This window comes from Natrix helvetica (genome assembly GCF_964273705.1).
Source record: "Natrix helvetica genome assembly, chromosome: 11".
In the NCBI taxonomy this organism is placed as follows: domain Eukaryota; kingdom Metazoa; phylum Chordata; class Lepidosauria; order Squamata; family Natricidae; genus Natrix; species Natrix helvetica.
The window spans coordinates 5,051,636-5,073,217 of record NC_138562.1 but is presented as its reverse complement, the minus strand read 5'-3'; the positions used below and the strand labels follow the sequence as shown (position 1 = coordinate 5,073,217).

Genomic DNA, 21,582 nt, shown 5'->3' with positions numbered 1-21,582 from the left:
GTCTTTTGCATTTTCTTTTAGTTTTATTTCATTTTGCTCTAAATAGAAATTGAGGGTTTCTTTTGGTTATAAAGCAGGAAACTGAAATATGCAGAATTTCACACAGAAATAAATAGTTCCATTCCATTTAGAAATGGTAGAAAATGGGTTCTGTACTCTCTATAAACTTCATAAACTTAAGTCTGCATAAGAAGGTTACCTGTTATCAGCTAACCCTCAAAATAGCAAAATAGAGCTTAAAAGTTTTTGGACTGTATCTACCACTACTCTTATATTCAAACATTGTTGTCCTTGACTTAGAGAAAATATATAATAAACTATGCAGAATTAAAGGGGAAAACCTGTTCCACACAATCGTAGATGCACACAGGTTGAGGCCTCAGTGGGGATGAGCAGGTGAAGATTAGTTGCTTATGTTTCCTCTTCTGGTGTGAACTTGGTCAGAAAGGCAACTGTGATGCCCGTCAGCCCCGCTTGGCCTGTGCTGAAATCGGCTCTAATTTGTTGCAGTGTCATTTGGCACAGTAGTGGGATTCATTTTTTTTTTGATACCAGTTCTGTGGACGGGGTTTGGTGGGCGTGGTGTGGCTTGGTGGGCGTGGCAGGGGAAGGCTACTGTAAAATCCCCATTCCTTCCTGATCAGCTGGGACTTGGGAGGAAGCGAATGGATGGGGCAGGGCCAGCCAGAGGTGGTATTTACCAGTTCTCAGAACTACTCAAAATTTCTGCTACCGGTTCTCCAGAACTGGTCAGAACCTGCTGAATCCCACTTCTGATTTTGCAGCATGTTCCTCCTGCAGAGGCCCAGTTCCATTTGTAGCATGGTCTGTGGCTTTTGCCTGTACAATTTTTAAAATATTATCATTTTCCCTGCGCAGGTGTTGGCTTTTCTTCATAGCCTCTTCACTTACAACAACCTGACTGTGGAGCTCACACAAGATTTCCTTCCATACAAGCAACAGCTTCAGCTCAGTTTGCAAAATGTAAGTGAGTTTTCAATATTCCCAGTGTCTTCCTATCTCTTCTTTTTAAGTGGAAAAGCAGCAATTTTTAGTGACCCTCTTATTCTCAACACTGACATTTAGGATTAGGCATGTACATTTTAAGGGTGGTTCAGTGGCTAAGACGCTGAGCTTGTTGATCAGGAAGGTCGGCAGTTCGACAGTTCGAATCCCTAGCGCCGTGTAACGGAGTGAGCTCCCGTTACTTGTCCCAGCTTCTGCCAACCTAGCAGTTCAAAAGCACGTAAAAAATGCAAGTAGAAAAATAGGAACCACCTTTGGCGTTGAGTCATGCCGGCCACATGACCATGGAGACGTCTTCGGACAGCGCTGGTTCTTCGACTTTGAAACGGAGATGAGCACCGCCCCCTTAGAGTCGGGAACGACTAGCACATGAAGTATGTGCAAGGAGAACCTTTGTTTAAAATATTTAAAAATTGTTCCTTTGGCTAAACGTTTGGTAAGAGCCTCTGTGATTACCATCCATTTATATTAAAGCTCCAGGGTGGGAAATCAACTCTTCCAATGTCCTCTGTGGAGGCACATTCTCAAAACAGCCCTACTGATCTTAGAATGTTTTGCACACCTTGACTTCTTGCATTTCTCTGCCAAGTCCCCAGGGTCGTCTAGCCAGCCTCTGCTTGCAATGATTGCTAGGCTGCTCCACCAAGATTAGCCTCCTTCTCTGGCTCTTCCATAGAAGACCATTGAAGTATCCCATTGAACGTAAAGATTTTGCCTCCCAAATACAAATCGAGTCTGTTCTCCAATGCTGAAATTCAGTTGTTTTTACTACCGGTTCTGTGGGTGTGGCTTGGTGGGCGTGGCAAGGGAAGGATACTTTACGATCTCCATTTCCTCCACAGTCCAGGGGAAGGATACTGCAAAACCTCCATTCCCTCCCCACTCCAGGGGAAGGATAATGTAAAACCTCCATTCCCTCCCCACTCCAGGGGAAGGATACTGCAAAACCTCCATTCCCTCCCCACTCCAGGGGAAGGATAATGTAAAATCTCCATTTCCTCCCCACTCCAGGGGAAGCATACTGTAAAATTCCCATCCCCTCCCCACTCCAGGCGAAGGATATTGTAAAATCTCCATCCCCTCCCCACTCCAGGCGAAGGATATTGTAAAATCTCCATCCCCTCCCCACTCCAGGGGAAGGATAATGTAAAATCTCCATTTCCTCCCCACTCCAGGGGAAGCATACTGTAAAATTCCCATCCCCTCCCCACTCCAGGCGAAGGATATTGTAAAATCTCCATTCCCTTCCCACTCCAGGGGAAGGATACTGCAAAATCTCCATTCCCTCCCCACTCCAGGGGAAGGATATGGAAAATCTCCATTCCCTTTCCACTCCAGGGGAAGGATGCTGTAAGATCTCCATTTCCTCCACACTCCAGGGGAAGGATACTGCAAAATCTCCATTTCTTCCCGATCAGGTGGGATTCTGGAGGCATAGAATAGATGGGGGCGGGGCCAGCCAGAGGTGGTATTTACCGTTTATCCGAACAACTAAAAATTTCTGCTACTGGTTCTCCAGAACTGGCCAGAACCTGTTGAATTTCACCCTTGCTTTTTTCCCATTGCTCAATAGACAAGGAATCATTTCAACAGTACGCGTGAAGAGCTGGAAGACCTCAAGAAAAGAATGAAAGAAGCCCCATTGACCTGCAAATTACCTGGCAAACCAACCATTGAGGGATACCTCTATTCACAAGAAAAATGTAAGAGGCAGGTTTACTTTCTTAAACGAGGTTATACAGAGTGGGATCCTGAAAGAGAAGAAACACTCCTTGGGGCTATGGCTAAAACAGGCCTTTGCTTGAAGATCCTGGAAATAAGTGAGCTTTGCTCTTCAGCTTGCCTCCTTGTAGACAAATGAAGATCTACTGATCTCACCAGAATTCCCCTTTTGATCAAGTCTTGGCCCAAAATTAATTGAAATGACGCTGAAAGATCGGGGGGGAGGGTAAAACAATTGTAAATGAACCTGGGAGGTTGGGGCCTTCACTTGCCCAAATCAATCCTTCAAGCCATGGTGATGACATCAAATGGCGCCTTGCAGGGATGTGAGATAATGAATGGCATCGCAAGGTTTGAGCTATTCTTGGGTCTCTTAAGCCAAGCTGATCACCATGGAATCCCCATAACAGACCCTTTAAAGCAGCTCTGCTGCTCCGAGAGACCACTTTACAGCAAGACCCCTAATAGATACATGTGGGGTTTCAGTTTTGTTCTGCGTATAAGCGTGAGGCCACACTCGTATTCATGTGAAGTATTCATATGAGTTGACTTGAAAAACTCAAGACAGATGAATCTAGAAATGCTGCTCTGTGAGCTGTATATAACTGCGCTCATCCTTGCAAAAAGAGTTCCCAGGATGATAACTTGTTTCCCCGAAAATAAGACTGGGTCTTATTTCACACCATTTTTGGACCGTTTTCCAGGTCTTTTTGAGGTCATTTTAAGGCTGTTTTTTGGATGGGGTCTTATTTTCTTCTGACCCCTGAAATAAGCACTTGGCCTTATTTTCAGAAAGGTCTTAACATTTTTGAAGTGCAGGAGGGGGCAAGTGTGGTCACCTCATGGTTGCTGCTGTGTTGCAATATTTTGGGGGAAGGTTTATTTTGGCACATGGGCTCAAAAGCTCAATTGGGCTTATTATCCAGGGAGGTCTTATTTTCAGGGAAACAGTGTAGCAACTCTGCTGGTTCCCTTTTTGAAGAAATACACGCTTCCTGAATTTAATCCCCCCTCCCCCTAGTAATTTACTATAAGCCGTGATGGCGAACCTATGGCATGCATGCCAGAGGTGGCAGTCAGAGACCTCTCTATGGGCATATATGCCGTCACCAGCTACTCTTGTGGTTTAAAAAACAGGCTGTTTTTCGGGCCTTTTTCGGGCTGTTTTCAGGCTGTTTCAGCCCACAAAATGGCTTGAAAACGGCCCAGAAATCAGTCTTAAAATGGACACAGGAAGACCTGGAAAACGGACCAAAAACGGTGTGAAAACAGCCCCAAAAGCAGTCTGAAAACTGCTCAAAAACAGCCCCCCAAATGGCCTGAAAAACGCCCAAAAAACAGGCATGCGCACACCAGCCAGCTGGTCTTTGGGTTTCTGGCACATGCGCATACTCACGCATGTATGCGTGTTCCGGTTTGGGCACTTGGTGCCCAAAAGGTTCACCCTCACTGCTATAGAACCACACAATTGGAAAATGCCTCATCTGACCCCCACCCTTATTTGGTGCATTCAGCTTCATTTCAAAATCCTCCAGTAAAGAGGGATGTACAAGGTAGATCTGTCTCGCTGTTTGACAGCTCTCGTTTTCAGGAAGCTCTTCCTAATTTCTTGCCTGGATCTATTTCCTTACATTTCAGCTTTTGGGGCAACAGAGAACAAATATCCTTACTCCCTACAACTTTAGATTTCTACAGGCTGCTATTAACCAGTGGAACAGTTTGCTGTCAGAAGTTGTAGGTCCTTCGTCCCTGGAGCGTTTTTAAGAAGAGACTGGACAGTCACTTGTCTGAAACAGTAGAGGGTCTCCTGCTTAAGCAAGGGGTTGGACTAGAAGACCTCTAAGGTCCCTTCCAGCTCTATTCTGATTGATTTTTTTTTTCTCCCCTCGATTGTCTCTTTCCTAAGCTGAACATACCGCTTTCACTTCCATTAAATTTCCTCACTGGACAATTTCCATTCCTAAGTCATTTAGGCCTCTTCTGAGGTAGTCCAATTTGTCTTTTTTTTCTTTCTTCCAGATTGTGATGCTTGGAATAGGGTGTCCTCCTCTATGTGGGCCATGGCCAAGGCAGAATAGAGAGGGAAAATCATTTCCCAGAACCTGCACACCGCCATCTTGTTCTTTTAAAGTAGCATTTACTGCTTGGTAACTTCACCACTGTGGGGTCTTGGAATAACTAGATCTTTTGCGGGTGCATCCTTTTTTTTCCTCCTAAGACGCAGGACTTCATCATTGTCCATGTTACACATCAACTCCCACCCTGGTCATTAATAAAATGATTTATTAGTAAATCGTTAGAAAAGTTATGGCCCTTTATTCCAAGCTGAATGGAGCCATTAACAAGCACCCTTTAGGCATTGTAGTCATTTCACTATGGGGTTGTCTGATAGTGGTATCATCTAAACCAGCTTTCCCCATTCTGCTAATGAGAATATCATTTAATCAATGAAAGCAGAGGCCATGTAGTTAGTTAAATTCAACCTTGTAACCAGAACTGAAGTCAGTCAGTCAGTCAGTCAATCAATCGATCAATCAATCAGAGCTGGAAGGGATCTTGGAGGTCTTCTAGTCCAGCTCCCTGCTCAACCAGGAGACCCTATACTACAGGGGTGTCCAAACTTGGGAACTTTAAGACTTGTGGACTTCAACTCCCAGAATTCCCCAGCTGGGGAATTCTGGGAGTTGAAGTCCACAAGTCTTAAAGTTCCCAAGTTTGGACACCCCTGCTATACTATTTCAGACAAGTGATTGTCCAGTCTCTTCTGAAAAACTTCCAGCGATGAAGCAGCCACAACTTCTGAGGGGCAAGCTGTTCCACTGGTTAATTGTCCTCACTGTTAGGAAGTTTCTCCTTAATTCCTGGTTGCTTCTCTCTTTGATTAGTTTCCATCCATTGCTTCTTATTTTGACTTCTGAGGCTTTGGAAAATAAGTTAACCCCCTCTTCTTTGTGGCAGCCCCTCAAATCCTGGAATGCTTCTATCATGTCCCCCCCTAGTCCTTCTTTTCTCTAGACTAGCCATATTCCGTTCCTGCAACTGTTCTTCGTATATTTTATTCTCCAGGCCTTTAATCATCATAGTTGCTCTTTTTTGCACTTTTTCCAAAGTCTCAACATCTTTTTTCTAATGTGATGACCAAAACTGGATGCAGTCAATTCTGTGCAACTGGATTTTAGACATGAGAATATCAAGGAATTGAGTCAAGTTCTCACATATATTGAATCAAGAAAAGTCAGTAAGGGCCAGGATGTGATTGCTAGCCTGTGGCATCGGGTTTTTTAATCTACAACGCAGAGAAGTGAGAGGGGTCTGCCTGCCATTTGTCTTTTTTGGGGGGGGGGGCTGGAGACCCAGGCAGTATTTGAGATGGTTGTATTAGATACTGCAGGTCTCTGAACATGGAGAATGGTATGTCTCTGTGTGTGTCTTAGGTATTAATTTATCTCTTGACTTGATGTAGGGGCACTGGGAATCTCCTGGGTCAAATACTATTGCCAGTATGAGAAGGAAACAAAGATGTTAAGAATGATGCCCATGGAGCAGAAACCAGGAGCAAAACAAGTGAGTACAATACAATACAATAGCAGAGTTGGAAGGGACTTTGGAGGTCTTCTAGTCCAACCCCTTGCCTAGGCAGAAAACCCTATGCCCGTGATGGCAAACCTATGGCACGCGTGCCACAAGTGGCACGCGGAGCCATTTGTCAGGGCACGCGAGGTGCTGCCCTGTCAGCTGGCCAGCGCGCATGCGCGTGCTGGCCATCTGAGTTAACCTTTTTAAAAGCTATTTTTCGCCTTCCCCAGGCTCCAGAAGCTTTATAGGAGCCTGGGGAGGGCGAAAAGAGCCCCCCCGCCCCCCCGGAGGCTTCAGGGACCGTCCCTGAAGCCTTCGGAACCCTTAAAACCACCCTCCGAGCAAACCGGAAGTGACTTCCGGTTTGCTCGGAGGGTGGTTTTAAGCGCTCCGAAGGCTTCAGGGAAGCCTCCGGACAGTCCCTGGAGCCTCTGGAGGGCCTCCGGGGGGTCGGAGGAGGCTCTTTTCGCCCTCCCCAGGCTCCTATAAAGCCCCTGGAGCCTGGGGAGGGCAAAAAAACCATGTAAAAATGGGGGGTTGTTGCGTGTTGTGTGCGCATGCGCACTGGGGGGGGTCGCGCGTTGCATTATGGGTGCGGCACGCCTGCACACGACCCCCCTGCGCTCCCCCCACTTGTGGCACGCGAGCCAAAAAAGGTTCGCCATCACTGCCCTATGCAGTTCCAGACAAATGGCTATCCAACATCTTCTTAAAGACTTCCAGTGTTGGGGCATTCACAACTTCTGGAGGCAAATTCTGTTCCACTGATTAATTGTTCTCGCTGTCAGGAAATTTCTCCTCAGTTCTAAGTTGCTTCTCTCCTTGACTACCTTGAGTAGGTTCTTGCATCAATGGTGGAAAGCCAGCCAGAACCTCAACACCCCTTAAGGAACGCTGGGCTCAAATGGCAACTTGTGGCTTCTCCCCTCCTCTCTAACTTTCTGGTCTCCAGTTTGTAATCTTAGCCAATTAATTTTATAATTCAAGTTTTTTTATTTTTTTTAATACAAATTATACATATTATGGGATACATACAAAATGTATCATACATATTATACAGAACAAGAAATAGGAGAAGAGAGGGGGTGAAAGAGGGCACACATGAGGTACAGGAAGATAACGTGGAAAAAAGAAAAATGGAAAATAAAATGCAGGTAGAAGATTTCACTGGGATTTACAGTCACAAAGAAAAAGCAGACCAAGGGGGGATCCCCCCCCCAAAAAAAGAAACCACAAAACAGTAAGGAAGGGAGAGGAACAGGGAAAACCCTGGAGAAAGTTACTAGAATAATAAAAGTAAATACTCTGAAGAAAAGATACAATAACCACAAAATTGGAAAAAGAAGTTAGGAGAAAGGGGGAGAAGAAGAAAAAGAATTAAAAGTGGAATTTTTGAGAGCCCAAGAGAAAATGGTTAAAAGAGAAAGAAAGGGGAAAAGAGTTACATTAGTAGACCAAAGAGAATAGTAGTAATATTGTTATTGTTATGTATTTAATTAAGAAATACACACATTATAGTATGTTGTTAATTGTAGAAAAATTGAAAGAAATGCTCTCTATGTTTAAATTGAATTAGAAGATATATGTTGTCTATAGTAAAATATATTGACTCAGACAACGCTTTGTTCCACCAACTAATTTTAGACTGTTTAGAGGCAAAACCTTGCAGGCTGGCAATTGTAAGAGTTACGAGACATTAGTTTGGGGAAACTTCCTCTTAACAGAATGGAAATTCTTTGACATGTCAGATTTGCATTTGTGTCATTTGTCAGAAGAATCACAAACTGGACAGCCGATCTTCTAATAACCTGCAAGGTTCAGGTCAGCTGTCTGGGCAAGAGAAAACCTTCGGCATTTCCCCAAGATTTCTATCTAGGATTCTCAAGCTGATGACATTGCCTCGGAATCATACCAAACTCTTTTATCTCTCTAAGCTTTATTGTTCCTCCAAAATGCCCTATTATCAAGCAAAAAGTAGTTCATTGCAGACTTTTTCTCAGTGTAGCCATTCTTAAAGGAGCAGCATTTCTGTTATTAAATATCCTTCGATACAGGCAAAATGTTGCATGTCTAAGACCTCTTTTTACTCGCAATTCCCTATTTGCATCATAATAGAATAGAATAGAATAGAATAGAATAGAATAGAATAGAATAATTTATTGGCCAAGTGGGATTGGACAAACAAGGAATTTGTCTTTGATGCAGATGCTCTCAATGGACATAAAAGGACAAGATACATTCATCAAGAATCATAAGGTGCAACACTTAATGAGAGTCATAGGGTACAAACAAGCAATCAGGAAACAATATCAATATCAATATATATCGTAAGGATACAAGCAACAAAGTTACAGTCCTGCAGTCATAAGTGGGAGGAGATGGGTAATAGGAACAATGAGAAGACTAAGAGTAATTTTAATGCAGCCTTAGTCAATAGTTTGACAGTGGTGAGGGAATTATTTGTTTAGCAGAGTGATGGCATTCGGGAAAAAACTGTTCTTGTGTCTAGATGTCTTGGTGTGCAGTGCTCTATAGCGTCATTTGGAGGGCAGGAGTTGAAACAATTTATGCTTTGATTGGCCGAGAGCAGATTGAGATTAAGACCGCTTTCAATTTGCCTTGTTTGGAGGGTTGGCTATTACTCTTGGTGTGAATGCTTCTTCTTCTTTTAAATATTTTTTTATTACACTGTTTCTTAAAACAAAAAAGAAACAACGTTAACCGTTTCCTTCTATACAACATTTCCATATCAGTATACATCCATTATATGTGCATTTCTCCCCCCCATCCCCCACTCCAATATGCCATTATCTATACATGTAATTCCAGTGTTTTTATATATCCAAATATATTCATCTCTTGAGTTACAGTCATTAATTGTATGCCATTTCCATTTATACATATTTATTACTAATGTCTAACTCTTGTATCTTCTTTGTTTAATCTTTCCTTAAGCTTTACACCTGTCTTCTAACCATTTATACCATTCATTCCATACCTTACAATAATCTGTTTCTCCTTTATCTTTGAGCTCTTTGGTGAGGCCATCCATCTCTGCACCCTCTAGGACAGCGATGGCAAACCTTTTTTGGCTCGCATGCCAAAAGGGGGGGGAGCACAGGGGGGTCGTGTGCGGGCATGCTGCACCCATAATGCAATGCGCGACCCCCAGCGCACATGGGCACATGACAGATGCAACCCCCCATTTTTTGCATGCTTTTTTCGCCCTCCCCAGGCTCCAGAGGCTTTATAGGAGCCTCGGGAGGGCGAAAACAGCACATGCATGCTCGCTGGCCAGCTGACAGGGCAACGCTTCGCATGCCCTGACAAATGGCTCCACATGCCACCTGTGGCACACGTGCCATAGATTCGCCATCTCGGCTCTAGGACTTTCCTTATGTTGGCACATGCATCTTAAAGGGCCACCTCCCCTGTGTTGGTGTTTCTTTTAAATGTAACATTCTGTTTCTCTCAGGGTGCCACTGTACATTTGATTCTGAAATCCTGCGTACGAAGGAAGACGGACTCCATAGACAAACGGTTTTGTTTTGACATTGAGACAGTTGAAAGGTGAGCTTAAACCTTTGGCGGCTTCGGTCCCCGTGAAATATTGGGCAGCTCCTCTTTAAAGATTGGGGCGCTCACATTGCAACCCTGGTCAAAAGGGCCCAGCAGAGGTGATACTACCTGAAGCAACAACTGAATGGAAAACTGCCGGTGACCTTCTACCGCTGCACCATAGAGAGTATTTCAACTTACTGCACCTGTGCATGGTTTGCCAATTGCCCAGGTGCAGATAGGATAGCTCTCCGGAGGGTCAACGTCATTGCCCAGAGGATCATGGGTTGCCCCCTCCCCTCTTTGGAAGAGCTTGATAGCTCCCGCTGCCTTAAGAAAGTTCAAACGTGTGTGTGTAGTATGTGCATGATGAGAATAATGATGTTTAATGTTAATATGATATTACTATTAGAAGATATTAAGAAGAAAAAATGGATAGTTTAAATGCTCAATGTATTATAATATTAAATCATGTTAATATGAACGTGAAAGATGTGGCAAAAAAAGGAACGATGTTGCACAAAGATTTTTGTTCCCAGATGACACACTGCATAAGGAAAGATGGAATGTTTATTTTTGTAATTGAAAAATAATAAAACTCTTTATAAAAAAAGAAAGAAAGTTCAAAACGTTCTTAAAGATCCATCTCATCCTGGGCACCCTTTTTTTTAACTATTAACATCTAGCAGGCGGTACAGGATAATAAAAACAAGGACAAATAGGCTGAAAAACAGCTTCTGTCCCAGGGCAGTAACTATATGGAATTCTACAGTATATAATGCAACATCGGGTTTTCAATTTCAATTGTATAGAAAGTAAAGGACGTATGTTTGTGTTTTTATTTGTATAGTTATAATGTACACTGAAGACGGCATCGAATTTTGTTGTACCATGTGCAATGACAATAAAGTAAACTAAACTAAACTAATTGTGCAGATAAAGATAAAACATAATGAAGGGGTGAAAGCTTTTCCTCGCTCAGATGATCAGCTTCCAGATCTGTGGATTTCAGCCCCCAAAGTTTCCCAGCCACCAGGGTCGTTGCTGAAATTTTGAGAGATAAAATCCGCATATCGAGAAGTTGCTCAATTGGAGAAGCACTGATCTACTGTAACGGGAGAAAAATCATTCGTCAGAATGAACAAATACCGTATTTTTCGGAGTATAAAACGCACTCCCCCTAAAGAGGCTGAAAATGTGGGTGCGTCTTATACACTTCGAAGATTTTTTTCAGCCCTAATGAGGCGCTAATGAGTGAAGTCATCTTCCCTGCTTTGCCTGCTTTTCTCATTGCTTCTCTCTCCAATGATCAGCTGTGCTTTAGAAGCTGTTTTTTTATCCCCAACCAGGGGATAAAATTGTTCAAAACCAACAAACCTATGTGCTGAAGCTGACAAAGGACGCTAGCCAGATGAATACCTGGTAGGAAGATTCCCCCCCCCCCTATTTTCCTCCCCCAAAACTAAGGTATGTCTTACACTACGGTGCATCTTATACTCCGAAAAATATGGTACTTCCCTCCAATTGCTAAACTTTGAAGCATTAATATAATGAGGAGTCGTTCCTGAGAGAAGCCTGACTCCTTTTCTCAGTGTGAGCCCTTCCTCATAAATAAAAGCTTCATTGGAATTAGCTGTTAAATTTTCTTTCTTGTGTCTCCCCCTCCCCCGCTTAATTTTATGCAGGTCTGGTCCCATCACCTTACAAGCTCCCTCGGAAGCCAACCGACGGCTCTGGATGGAGGCCATGGATGGGAAGGAGCCGGTAGGTATGGAGGGCTGCAGTGGTGGCATTCAAAATGTTTTACTACCAGTTGCGTGGGCGTGGATTGGTGGGCATGGCAGGAGAAGGATACTGCAAAATCCCCATTCCCTCCCCACTCCAGGGGAAGGATACTGCAAAATCCCCATTCCCTCCCCACTCCAGGGGAAGGATACTGCAAAATCCCCATTCCCACCCCACTCCAGGGGAAGGATACTGTAAAATCCCCATTCCCTCCCCACTCCAGGGGAAGGATACTGCAAAATCCCCATTCCCTCCCCACTCCAGGGGAAGGTTACTGCAAAATCTCCATTCCCTCCCCACTCCAGGGTAAGGATACTGCAAAATGTCCATTCCCTCCCCCCTCCAGGGGAAGGATATTGCAAAATCCCCATTCCCTCCCCACTCCAGGGGAAGGATACTGCAAAATCCCCATTCCCACCCCACTCCAGGGGAAGGATACTGCAAAATCCCCATTCCCTCCCCACTCCAGGGGAAGGATACTGCAAAATCCCCATTCCCTCCCCACTCCAGGGGAAGGATACTGCAAAATCCCCATTCCCTCCCCACTCCAGGGGAAGGATACTGCAAAATCCCTATTCCCTCCCCACTCCTGGGGGAAGGATACTGCAAAATCTCCATTTCCTCCCCACTCCAGGGGAAGGATACTGTAAAATCCCCATTCCCTCCCCACTCCAGGGGAAGGATACTGCAAAATCCCCATTCCCTCCCCCCTCCAGGGGAAGGATACTGCAAAATCCCCATTCCCTCCCCACTCCAGGGGAAGGATACTGCAAAATCCCCATTCCCTCCCCACTCCAGGGGAAGGATACTGCAAAATCACCCTTCCCTCCCCACTCCTGGGGGAAGGATGCTGCAAAATCCCCATTCCCTCCCCACTCCAGGGGAAGGATACTGCAAAATCCCCATTCCCTCCCCACTCCAGGGAAGGATACTGCAAAATCACCCTTCCCTCCCCACTCCAGGGAAGGATGCTGCAAAATCCCCATTCCATCCCCACTCCAGGGGAAGGATACTGCAAAATCCCCATTCCCTTCCCACTCCAGGGGAAGGATACTGCAAAATCCCCATTCCCTCCCCACTCCAGGGAAGGATACTGCAAAATCACCCTTCCCTCCCCACTCCAGGGAAGGATGCTGCAAAATCCCCATTCCCTCCCCACTCCAGGGGAAGGATGCTGCAAAATCCCCATTCCCTCCCCACTCCAGGGGAAGGAGACTGTAAAATCCCCATTCCCTCCCGATCAGCTGGGGCTCAGCAGAGAATAGATGGGAGTAGGCCCAGTCAGAGGTGGCATTTACTGGTTTTGCTAACGGTTCTCCAGAGCTGGTCAGAGCCTTCTGAATACCACCTCTGGGTGGCTGCCCTTGGCTGAAGCAGAGCATCGGCTGGTCATTTTCCTCTTCAGAGAATGGGATTTTCCAGGAGTGGTTTTGGATTGGCAAACTCTCCACAAAAAGGGTTTGAGCTGATTTTATTTTAATAAAAAGTCTGCCTTGGCATAGTTAAAAGGCTGCCTTGGGATTAATTTTCAGTCTGGAGGCGTCGGTGTCATCCAGCAAAGTCCTTCTGAATGTAGCTGGACATCACTTAAGGTTGGTGTTGTCAACGGACCACCTGGCAGAGAAGTCTAGTTGTTGAGACCTTTTAAGAAATTAAGGCCCTGGAAATTTTCCACATTTTATTTTTTTAGTCTTTGTATTATGGTATTAGGGATGCGGTGGCTCAGTGGCTAAGATGCCGAGCTTGTCGATCAGAAAGGTTGGCAGTTCGGCAGTTCGAATCCCTAGCGCTTCAGAACGGAGGGAGCTCCCATTACTTGTCTCGGCTCCTGCCAACCTAGCAGTTCGAAAGCACGTAAAAATGCAAGGAGAAAAATAGGAACCACCTTTGGTGGGAAGGTAACAGTGTTCCGTGCGCCTTCGGCATTGAGTCATGCCGGCCACATGACCATGGAGACGTCTTAAGACGACTCTTCGGCTTTGAAACGGAGATGAGCACCACCCCCTAAAGTCGGGAACGACTAGCACGTATGAGCCAGGGGAATCTTTACCTTATTACAGTATTACATCAAATTCCGGGCATCGCTTTAGGTGGCTGGCCGGTTTGCAGTCTCTTCTCAGGTGTGGTGAATTCTACCTATGGCAGCTGCAGCAGAGCGTGCTCGGAAACGAGAGGGACCATCTTCTCCTTCGGTCGGATCTTCTGTTTCTGACACTCGGAAAGCAGCAGGTCTCGGGGGCGGGGGACACAGGGGGGGACTGAATAGGTGGAAAACTGAAGGGGGCAAGAAAGAGCAGGCCAGCAAAGCACCCAGGGAATTTCTCTGGCACCCCCGGAGAACAACCTGTCCAAAGCATGCTGCGAACCTGGTAGAGGGGCCACAGGCTGACCTTTAAACTTTGCCCCCCCCATTGCTTATGGGAGGGGCCCTGAAAAATTAGTTCTCTTTGTTGGGTTGTTAGATTCTTCATGAGAGTTGCTGTAGGTGGATTTTGCTAGCAATAGCAATAGCACTTAGACTTATATACCGCTTCGCAGTGCTTTTGTAGCCCTCTAAGCGGTTTACAGAATCAGTCTATTTGCCCCCAACAATTTGGGTCCTCATTTTACCCACCTCGGAAGGATGGAAGGCTGAATCAACCTTGAGCCTGGTGAGAATTGAACTGCTGGCAGCCTGCAGAAGTAGCCTGCAGTAGCATTCTAAACACCGCGCCACCACGTCTCTTTAATGAGGGTTTATATCTTATTTATACCTTATTCACCATCCACCCAACAATTACTTTTCCCTGTTGCAGTTTTGTGTCCTCCAGATGTTTTGGAGTAGGCGAAGGCCTGGGTGTGGGCCTGTGTGTGTGTGTGTGTCCTTCAGTATATCTCATCCTGCTGTTGAGCAGAGGATGGTAGATGCTGCCAGGGATGGTGGGGAGGACCCACTCGCAGGGCAGGAGAAGAAGCCTCTGCTTCTGGGTAGAGCTGCCCACCTGAGTTGCTGTTGCCAGAAGCCAGCACTGCTTTGGGGAGCGATGGCGCTTCGTCTGGGGGTGCCCTGGTAGGGTGCCTGGGCAGGGGAGGCTGGAGCAGCCGCATGGAGAAGGCTGCAGAAGGAGGAACGGAATGGAAGACATGAAATCGTCCTCAAGAGGGAGCCGTAGCATTGACTGGTAGCAGTAGGACAGTGATGAAGAACCTTTTCAGCACCAAGTGCCCAAGCCGGAATGAACATGCATGTGCGTGTATGTGCACATGCCGGAGCACCGGAAGCCAGCTGGCTGGCACATGCATGCCTGTTTTTTACCATTTTTGGAGGCCGTTTTCCAGGCCGTTTTTGGCCTGTACTTTGAGCCTTTTTCTGGTGCTCTGGCCCCCGCGAAGACCTGCTGGCTGGCTGGAAACCAGAGCAGCTGGCGACAGTGCGCATGCCCACAGAGAGGGCTCTGCATACCACCTGTGGCACCCGTGGCATAGGTTCGCCATCACGGCATCCTTCCACCCTTGGCTAGACAGCTAAAATTTGGAAGACAGAGCTGTGTCGATTCATATTAGAAACAGGCCCTTCCCAATACTGTTTTTAGCAAATTGGAAACAAAAATAAACCAACAAAACACACACACACACACAAATCCAGGGGGGGGGGCTGTTTTTCCATCTTAAGCGTTTAAAATCTTCCACTATAATGCGCAGCTTGGCAAAGACTGCGAAGATGAAAACTAACCCAAGTGCTTATTTTCCAATGATGTTTACTCTTGTTTCTCTGTCTCTCTCCCTCCCCTCCAATTCCTTTGTCCTGTCATGCTTTTCATTGACCCCTCCCCTCCCCCTCCTTCCCCTTTGCTGTTTAGATCTACCACAGTCCCATCACCAAGCAGGAAGAAAGTGAGTATGTGACTTTTCCCAGCATTGGGGATGCCAAAGGGAGTCGCTGCTTCAAAGAGAGCCCCTTGCTGCCCCCTGCTGGTGGCACGTCCAGGTTTTCTCATCAGGCTTTAAAATAGTAATATTCGGGGACGTTGCTAGGCTCAGGAAATTTAAAAAATTCAAGTCAAGGAACCTCCTTTAAAAAAATGCCTTGCATTTTGTTTTGGGAAGGGTCTTCCTTTAATGTTCTTCAATATTGCTCTGACTTCAATGTCAACTTTTTGAATACTGTGTTTCCCCAAAAATAAGACAGGGTCTTATTTTCTTTTGACACCCCCCCCCCGAAATAAGCGCTTGGCCTTCTTTTTGGGGAGGTCTTATTATTTTTGAGGTGCAGGAGACAGTGAGCGTGGTCACCTCGTGGCTGCTGCTGTGTTGCAATATTTTCAGGGAGGGCTTATTTTGGGGGGAGGGCTTATTTTAGCGCATGTGCTCAAAACCTTGATTGGGCTTATTACCCTGGGAGGTCTTATTTTCAGGAAAACAGAGGTCGGCTTCCAGAGTCTATCCAACTGCAGGCAATTCACAGTCTTGGTTTTCTGAAAGGGTAACATTGTCTTGCACCAGGGGTCCCCAAACTTGGCAACTTTAAGACTGGTGGACTTCAACTCCCAGAATTCTCCAGCCAGCTGGCTGGAGAATTCTGGGAGTTGAAGTCTACCAGTCTTAAAGTTGCCAAGTTTGGTTGGAGAATTCTGGGAGTTGAAGTCCACAAGTCTTAAAAGTTGCCAAGTTTGGTTGGAGAATTCTGGGAGTTGAAATCCACAAGTCTTAAAAGTTGCCAAGTTTGGTTGGAGAATTCTGGGAGTTGAAGTCCACCAGTCTTAAAGTTGCCAAGTTTGGTTGGAGAATTCTGGGAGTTGAAGTCCACCAGTCTTAAAGTTGCCAAGTTTGGTTGGAGAATTCTGGGAGTTGAAGTCCACAAGTCTTAAAAGTTGCCAAGTTTGAAGACCTCTGTCTTGCACCATCAAGTTGTAGCTACAAATACCTTGGGGTTTTCTTCAGCAGCTTAGTAGCTTTTTCATCAGTAGCGGTCCAGTCCCCCTGTTAAGACTTGCTGATGTTTTTGAAAACGTCAGTCACTACTTGGCTGCAGGGGTAGCCTTAGAAAAGAGGAAGGGCAGCAGTTGCTCTTTTTAATTTGAAGTTTCAAATCCAGCCTTGTTCCATCCCAGAAAGCCATTTCCCCTTTCTCCACCCATGTGACTTGCAGAAGTAAAATGCAAGGAGGTAGCGAGACTGCAGCATGGGTGTGCCCACCTCCTTTCTTCCTGCAGGATCCGTGCCTTGAATGAATTAAGCTTAAAAATGTGTCTTTTTTTAAAAAAGGGAATAGTTACCGTATTTTTTGGAGTATAAGACTCAACTTTTTCTCTCAAAAAAAGGGGGTAAAAATCTGTGTGCGTCTTATACACTGAATACAGCATTTTTGGTCACCCGAAATATTTCCCCACCACCACCACGCAAAAATGGACACACAGAGGGTTTAGGAGGCCTGCAGAGTGCAAAACCTTTTTTAAAAATTTACCTCTTCAAAATCTTGGTGCGCCTTAAACTCTGGTGCGTCTTATAGTCTGAAAAATGCGGGTAATTAGAAATGTTCATTACAGCCACCAGATGAGGGCTGGAAAAATCTAGATAGCCAGGAGAGGGCACAAAGCCACTAGAGGACTTTTGCTGCCCTCTGGAACAGGTGTGTCCTACCTGTGATTTATATGCATTGACTCCATTATATATTTTTATATGTGGCTCAAGTTGATTCCTCATCGCTCAGTGCATCCCAGCCAAACCCGATAGCTCAGCCTCCTTGCTGTAGGGCAGTGGTTCCAAACCTTTTTTTGGCCATGCCCCACCTAAGCATCTTCAAAATCCTGATGCCTCCCCCCTTCCCCCGTCACCGGTGACATATAATTCTTACTTTACTCAAAAAGTGAACTCTACTCACGCGGAGGAAGCTTAAAAGGCCATTAACTTGGTTTAAATAAGCTTCAAATTGCCCCCATTAAAAATTGAATTGCCCCCCTATGGGGCTTGGGCCCAATGTTGGGAACCATTGCTGTAGAGCAGGGGTGTCCAAACTTGGCAACTTTAAGACTTGTGGACTTCAACTCCCAGAATTCCCCAGCTGGGGAATTCTAGGAGTTGAAGTCCACAAGTCTTAAAGTTGCCAAGTTTGGACACCCCTGCTGTAGAGGGTTTCAATCCCAATCTGTTAACCCTGTCATTCAACATTATTAATATCCTTTTATGAATATTCTAATTAGCATATATATATTCCTGCATGTGATACACTGAGTCCAAACTCACTTCAGTAAGGATGGGGCTTTATGGGGGAAAATAGTCTTTCTGAATTCTCATGGTTCTGCCTAACACCTCCCTACCTGCCGCGAGTCCCTTTTGGGAGAGGGGGCGGTCTAGAAGTGCAAAGAATAAATAAATAAATAAATGTCCCTCCAGTTCTCCACTCTTCCGCCCACCTCCTCCCCAGGACACATATTTAAGGACTTACAGGAATCGGAGTTTGACCCCTGTGTGCATACCATTTCTATACCATAAAAGGCTGTACCTTAAATCTAATATATAGGGCAGACTTCCCTGACCGCTGTACTGAATTTGGTTCATTTAGGGACTTCATTTCCTTGAAGTCCCTAAAAGTCATTTTGTCTCATGGGATCTGGAATCACCTGCTTTCTCCTAGCATAACCACCAGGACTTAGAATGGTTCTCAGCCCAGCATGCTTTCCATCGCTTGCTCGGACTGGCAGCAGTTTTTTAACATGCCACAGATTTGGGCCTGGCCATACCTGGAGAACGGCAGAATTAAACCCAAGGCCTTTGAAAGCCTCAAGTGATGAAGCTCCCACAACTTCTGAAGGCAACTTCTATTCCATGGGTTGATTGTTCTCACTGTCAGAAAGTTCCTCCTTATTTCTAGATTGAATCTCTCCTTGGTCAGTTTCCATTCATTATTCCTTGTCTGGCCTTTGGGTGCTTTGGGAAATAGCTTGACCCCCTCCTCTCCGTGGCAGCCCCTCAAACTTTAGAAGACTGCTCTCATGTCTCCCGTGGTCCTTCTCTTCACCAGGCTAGCCATGCCCAGTTCCTACAACCGTTCTTCATATGTTTTAGCTTCCATTCCCCTAATCATCCTGTTTGTTCTCCTCTGCACTGTTTATAAAGTCTCAACATCTTTTTTATAGTGTGGTGACCAAACCTGGATGCAGGACTCTAGGTGTGGTCTTACTAAGGCTTTATAGAGTGGTATTAGTACCTCCCTTGATCTTGATTATATCTCTCTGTTAATGCAATTTAGGATTGCATTGGCTTTCTTTGGCTGCCGCTGCACAAAAAACGTCCTAACAGTCATTTTGTCTCATGGGATCTGGAATCACCTGCTTTCTCCTACCATAACTACCAGGACTTAGAATAAGGCAGGTTCTTAGCCCAGCATGTTTTACATTGCTTGCTCTGACTGGCAGGAGTTTTCCCCCCCCACAGATTTGAGCCTGGCCACACCTGTAGAAGGGCAGGATTAAACCCGAGGCCTCTTCTTGCCTCTTGACCTGACCTTATTCAGACTTCCTGCCTCATTTGATATCAGAGCTGTTCCATAGTTCACCCTCAGTTGGAAGGAATTCCCCCGTTCCTTCCTTGTCTGCATGTGCGAGCAGATGCTGGCTGCATAAAAGCAGCATCGAGTCTTCAGGGGGAGCAAAATAAACATGCTCTTACTTGCTTTTCTGGAAGTTGCCGAGGGATAATTTTCTCTGCCTTTTGTTTTTGTTTTGTTTTGCAACAGTGGAACTGAACGAGATTGGCTTCAGATTTGTCCGGAAATGCATCAATGCAGTAGAGACAAATGGTAAGGATTGCACACGGCACATTTTATTAAACTGGAGCAAGACACTGGAGTTCAGCCATGGGGGAGGCATGTCTGCCTGAGCAGTGCTGGCCTGGAATCGCAGTCCTTACAGGATGGAGCATCCTCAATTTGTCTCTTGCCGTTGCACTTTTCCCCAGGAGACACAAAAGAGAAATTCCTCTTTATCTCCTTTCTGCCCCCAGCTTTAAAAGGCTGTTTAGGTCATTCTCTCCCACTACCCCAACCTGGACAACTTTTAAGATCTCTGGATTTCAACTCCCAGAGTTCTCCCAGATGTCCACGCAAAGTTGTCAAAGTTGGCCGGGGGGGGGGGGGATAGTCTAAACGGCCTTTTAAAGCTGCTGGGGTTGAGAAACGCTGTTTAAGGTCAATCAGCTCGCTTTTCCAAGACAAACCCCCCCCACACCAACCTGTGGAGGACCTGGCAAAAGACTAGAAAGACACCCAACCTTCTCCTGTCCTCCTTTCCTCAGGTTATTCTGATGGAGGCTTGGGGTGGGCAGGGTATATTTTCAGAAAAGCCAGTGACGGAGCCCAGAATAGAAATAGGAATAGGAATGAAATTAGAATAGAATAGAATAGAATAGAATATGGAATAGAATAAGAAATAGAATAAGAAATAGAATAGAATAGAGAATGGAATGGAATGTAAAATAGAATAGAATAGAATTCTTTATTGGCCAAGTGGGATTGGACACACAAGGAATTTGTCTTTGGTGCAGATGCTCTCAGTGGACATAAAAAGACAAGATACATTAATCAAGAATCATAAGGTACAATACTTAATGAGAGTCATAGGGTACAAATAAGCAATCAGGAAACAATCAACATCCATATAAATCGTAAGGATACAAGCAGCAAAGTTACAGTCCTGCAGTCATAAGTGGGAGGAGATGGGTGATAGGAACGATGAGAAGACTAATAGTAATGTAGCCTTAGTGAATAGTTTGACAGTGGTGAGGGAATTATTTGTTTAGCAGAGTGATGGTGTTCAGGAAAAACCTGTTCTTGTGTCTAGTTTTCTTCGTGTGCAGTGCTCTATAGCGTTGTTTTGAGGGTAGGAGTTGGAACAATTTATGTCCAGGATACGAGGGGTCTGTAGTTATTTTCACAGCCCACTTTTTGACCAGTGCAGTGTCCAGGTCCTCAATGGAAGGCAGGTTGGTAGCAATTGTTTTTTCTGCAGTTCTGATTCTCCTCTGAACTCTGTGTCTTTCTTATTGGGTTGCAGAACCAAACCAGACAGTTATGGAGGTGCAGAGGACAGACTCAATATGGAGGGAGGTAGTGCTCTGAAGGGATAATTTTGTGCTCCCAAAGACAATCTCTAATTTGAGTGAGTGGGATCTGAAGAATTCTTTGCTTCTAGGACAGTGTTGCGGAGTTTGCAAGTTACGCCCTAAAGTAGTCTTAACCTCATTCTCAAATCACTGAATTAAGCCAATCTGTCAACAGCAAGTTGCAATTAGTGGAGAGACAAATGTTTGTTACCCCTTGTAAGCATCAGTTGAAAAGATGACATGCAATTTTAGAAGCATTAAAATAAAGCAAATATTTGATACCTGCTGTAAATAAGAGTGGAAAACTGTTATAAGGGTGACATTTTATACCATTTCAAAAGAACTGGGAAGGGAATTAAATATATTTCTGAATTGCTCAGAGGAAAATTCAGGATGGCTAATATTCCAGAATGAAACAATAAAAGAAGAGCAGAAGGAATGGGTGCGTCTCTTGTTTCTGGCTTTAAGAAGCCGCATCATAAAAGTGCCACAGAAATAAATGGGTTTTGTTCAGCTCCATTCTTCAGACAACACTCAAAATCCCAGACAGTAGAGTGTTTCTGGCAGAAAACTTAAAGAAGTGGCCAACAAGGGAACAAAATGAAGGCAAGAACTTCAGCAGTATCAGTTTCCTGTAGATGTTGTCATTGTTTTCTTTGAGTATCCTTGTAAATTCTTTGGCTAGAATAATCTGGGGACATTCAATTAGAAGGCAGCATAGATTGTGTTTGGTGCGACCACACAACATCTCATGGTTGAACATGGAAGCTTGCATTGCGTGCCGAGACCCCCATGTGGATGAGGGACATTGGCCACAAAGGACGGACTTTATGAAGG

The 21,582-nt window shown here is 45.1% G+C and overlaps 1 protein-coding gene across 2 annotated transcripts in view; it reads left to right on the top strand.

Annotated features, from left to right (window-relative positions):
* The window catches only part of OPHN1 (oligophrenin 1), a 143,924-nt gene that overhangs the window by 60,026 nt on the left and 62,316 nt on the right, over positions 1-21,582 (top strand). For both annotated transcript variants that reach the window (XM_081963986.1, XM_081963985.1), the window contains exons 7-13: positions 880-984; positions 2,600-2,729; positions 6,212-6,312; positions 9,800-9,894; positions 11,568-11,646; positions 15,507-15,540; positions 19,382-19,444. In XM_081963986.1, the coding sequence (XP_081820112.1) occupies positions 880-984; positions 2,600-2,729; positions 6,212-6,312; positions 9,800-9,894; positions 11,568-11,646; positions 15,507-15,540; positions 19,382-19,444 (607 nt within the window). The remainder of the gene's footprint in view (positions 1-879; positions 985-2,599; positions 2,730-6,211; positions 6,313-9,799; positions 9,895-11,567; positions 11,647-15,506; positions 15,541-19,381; positions 19,445-21,582) is intronic.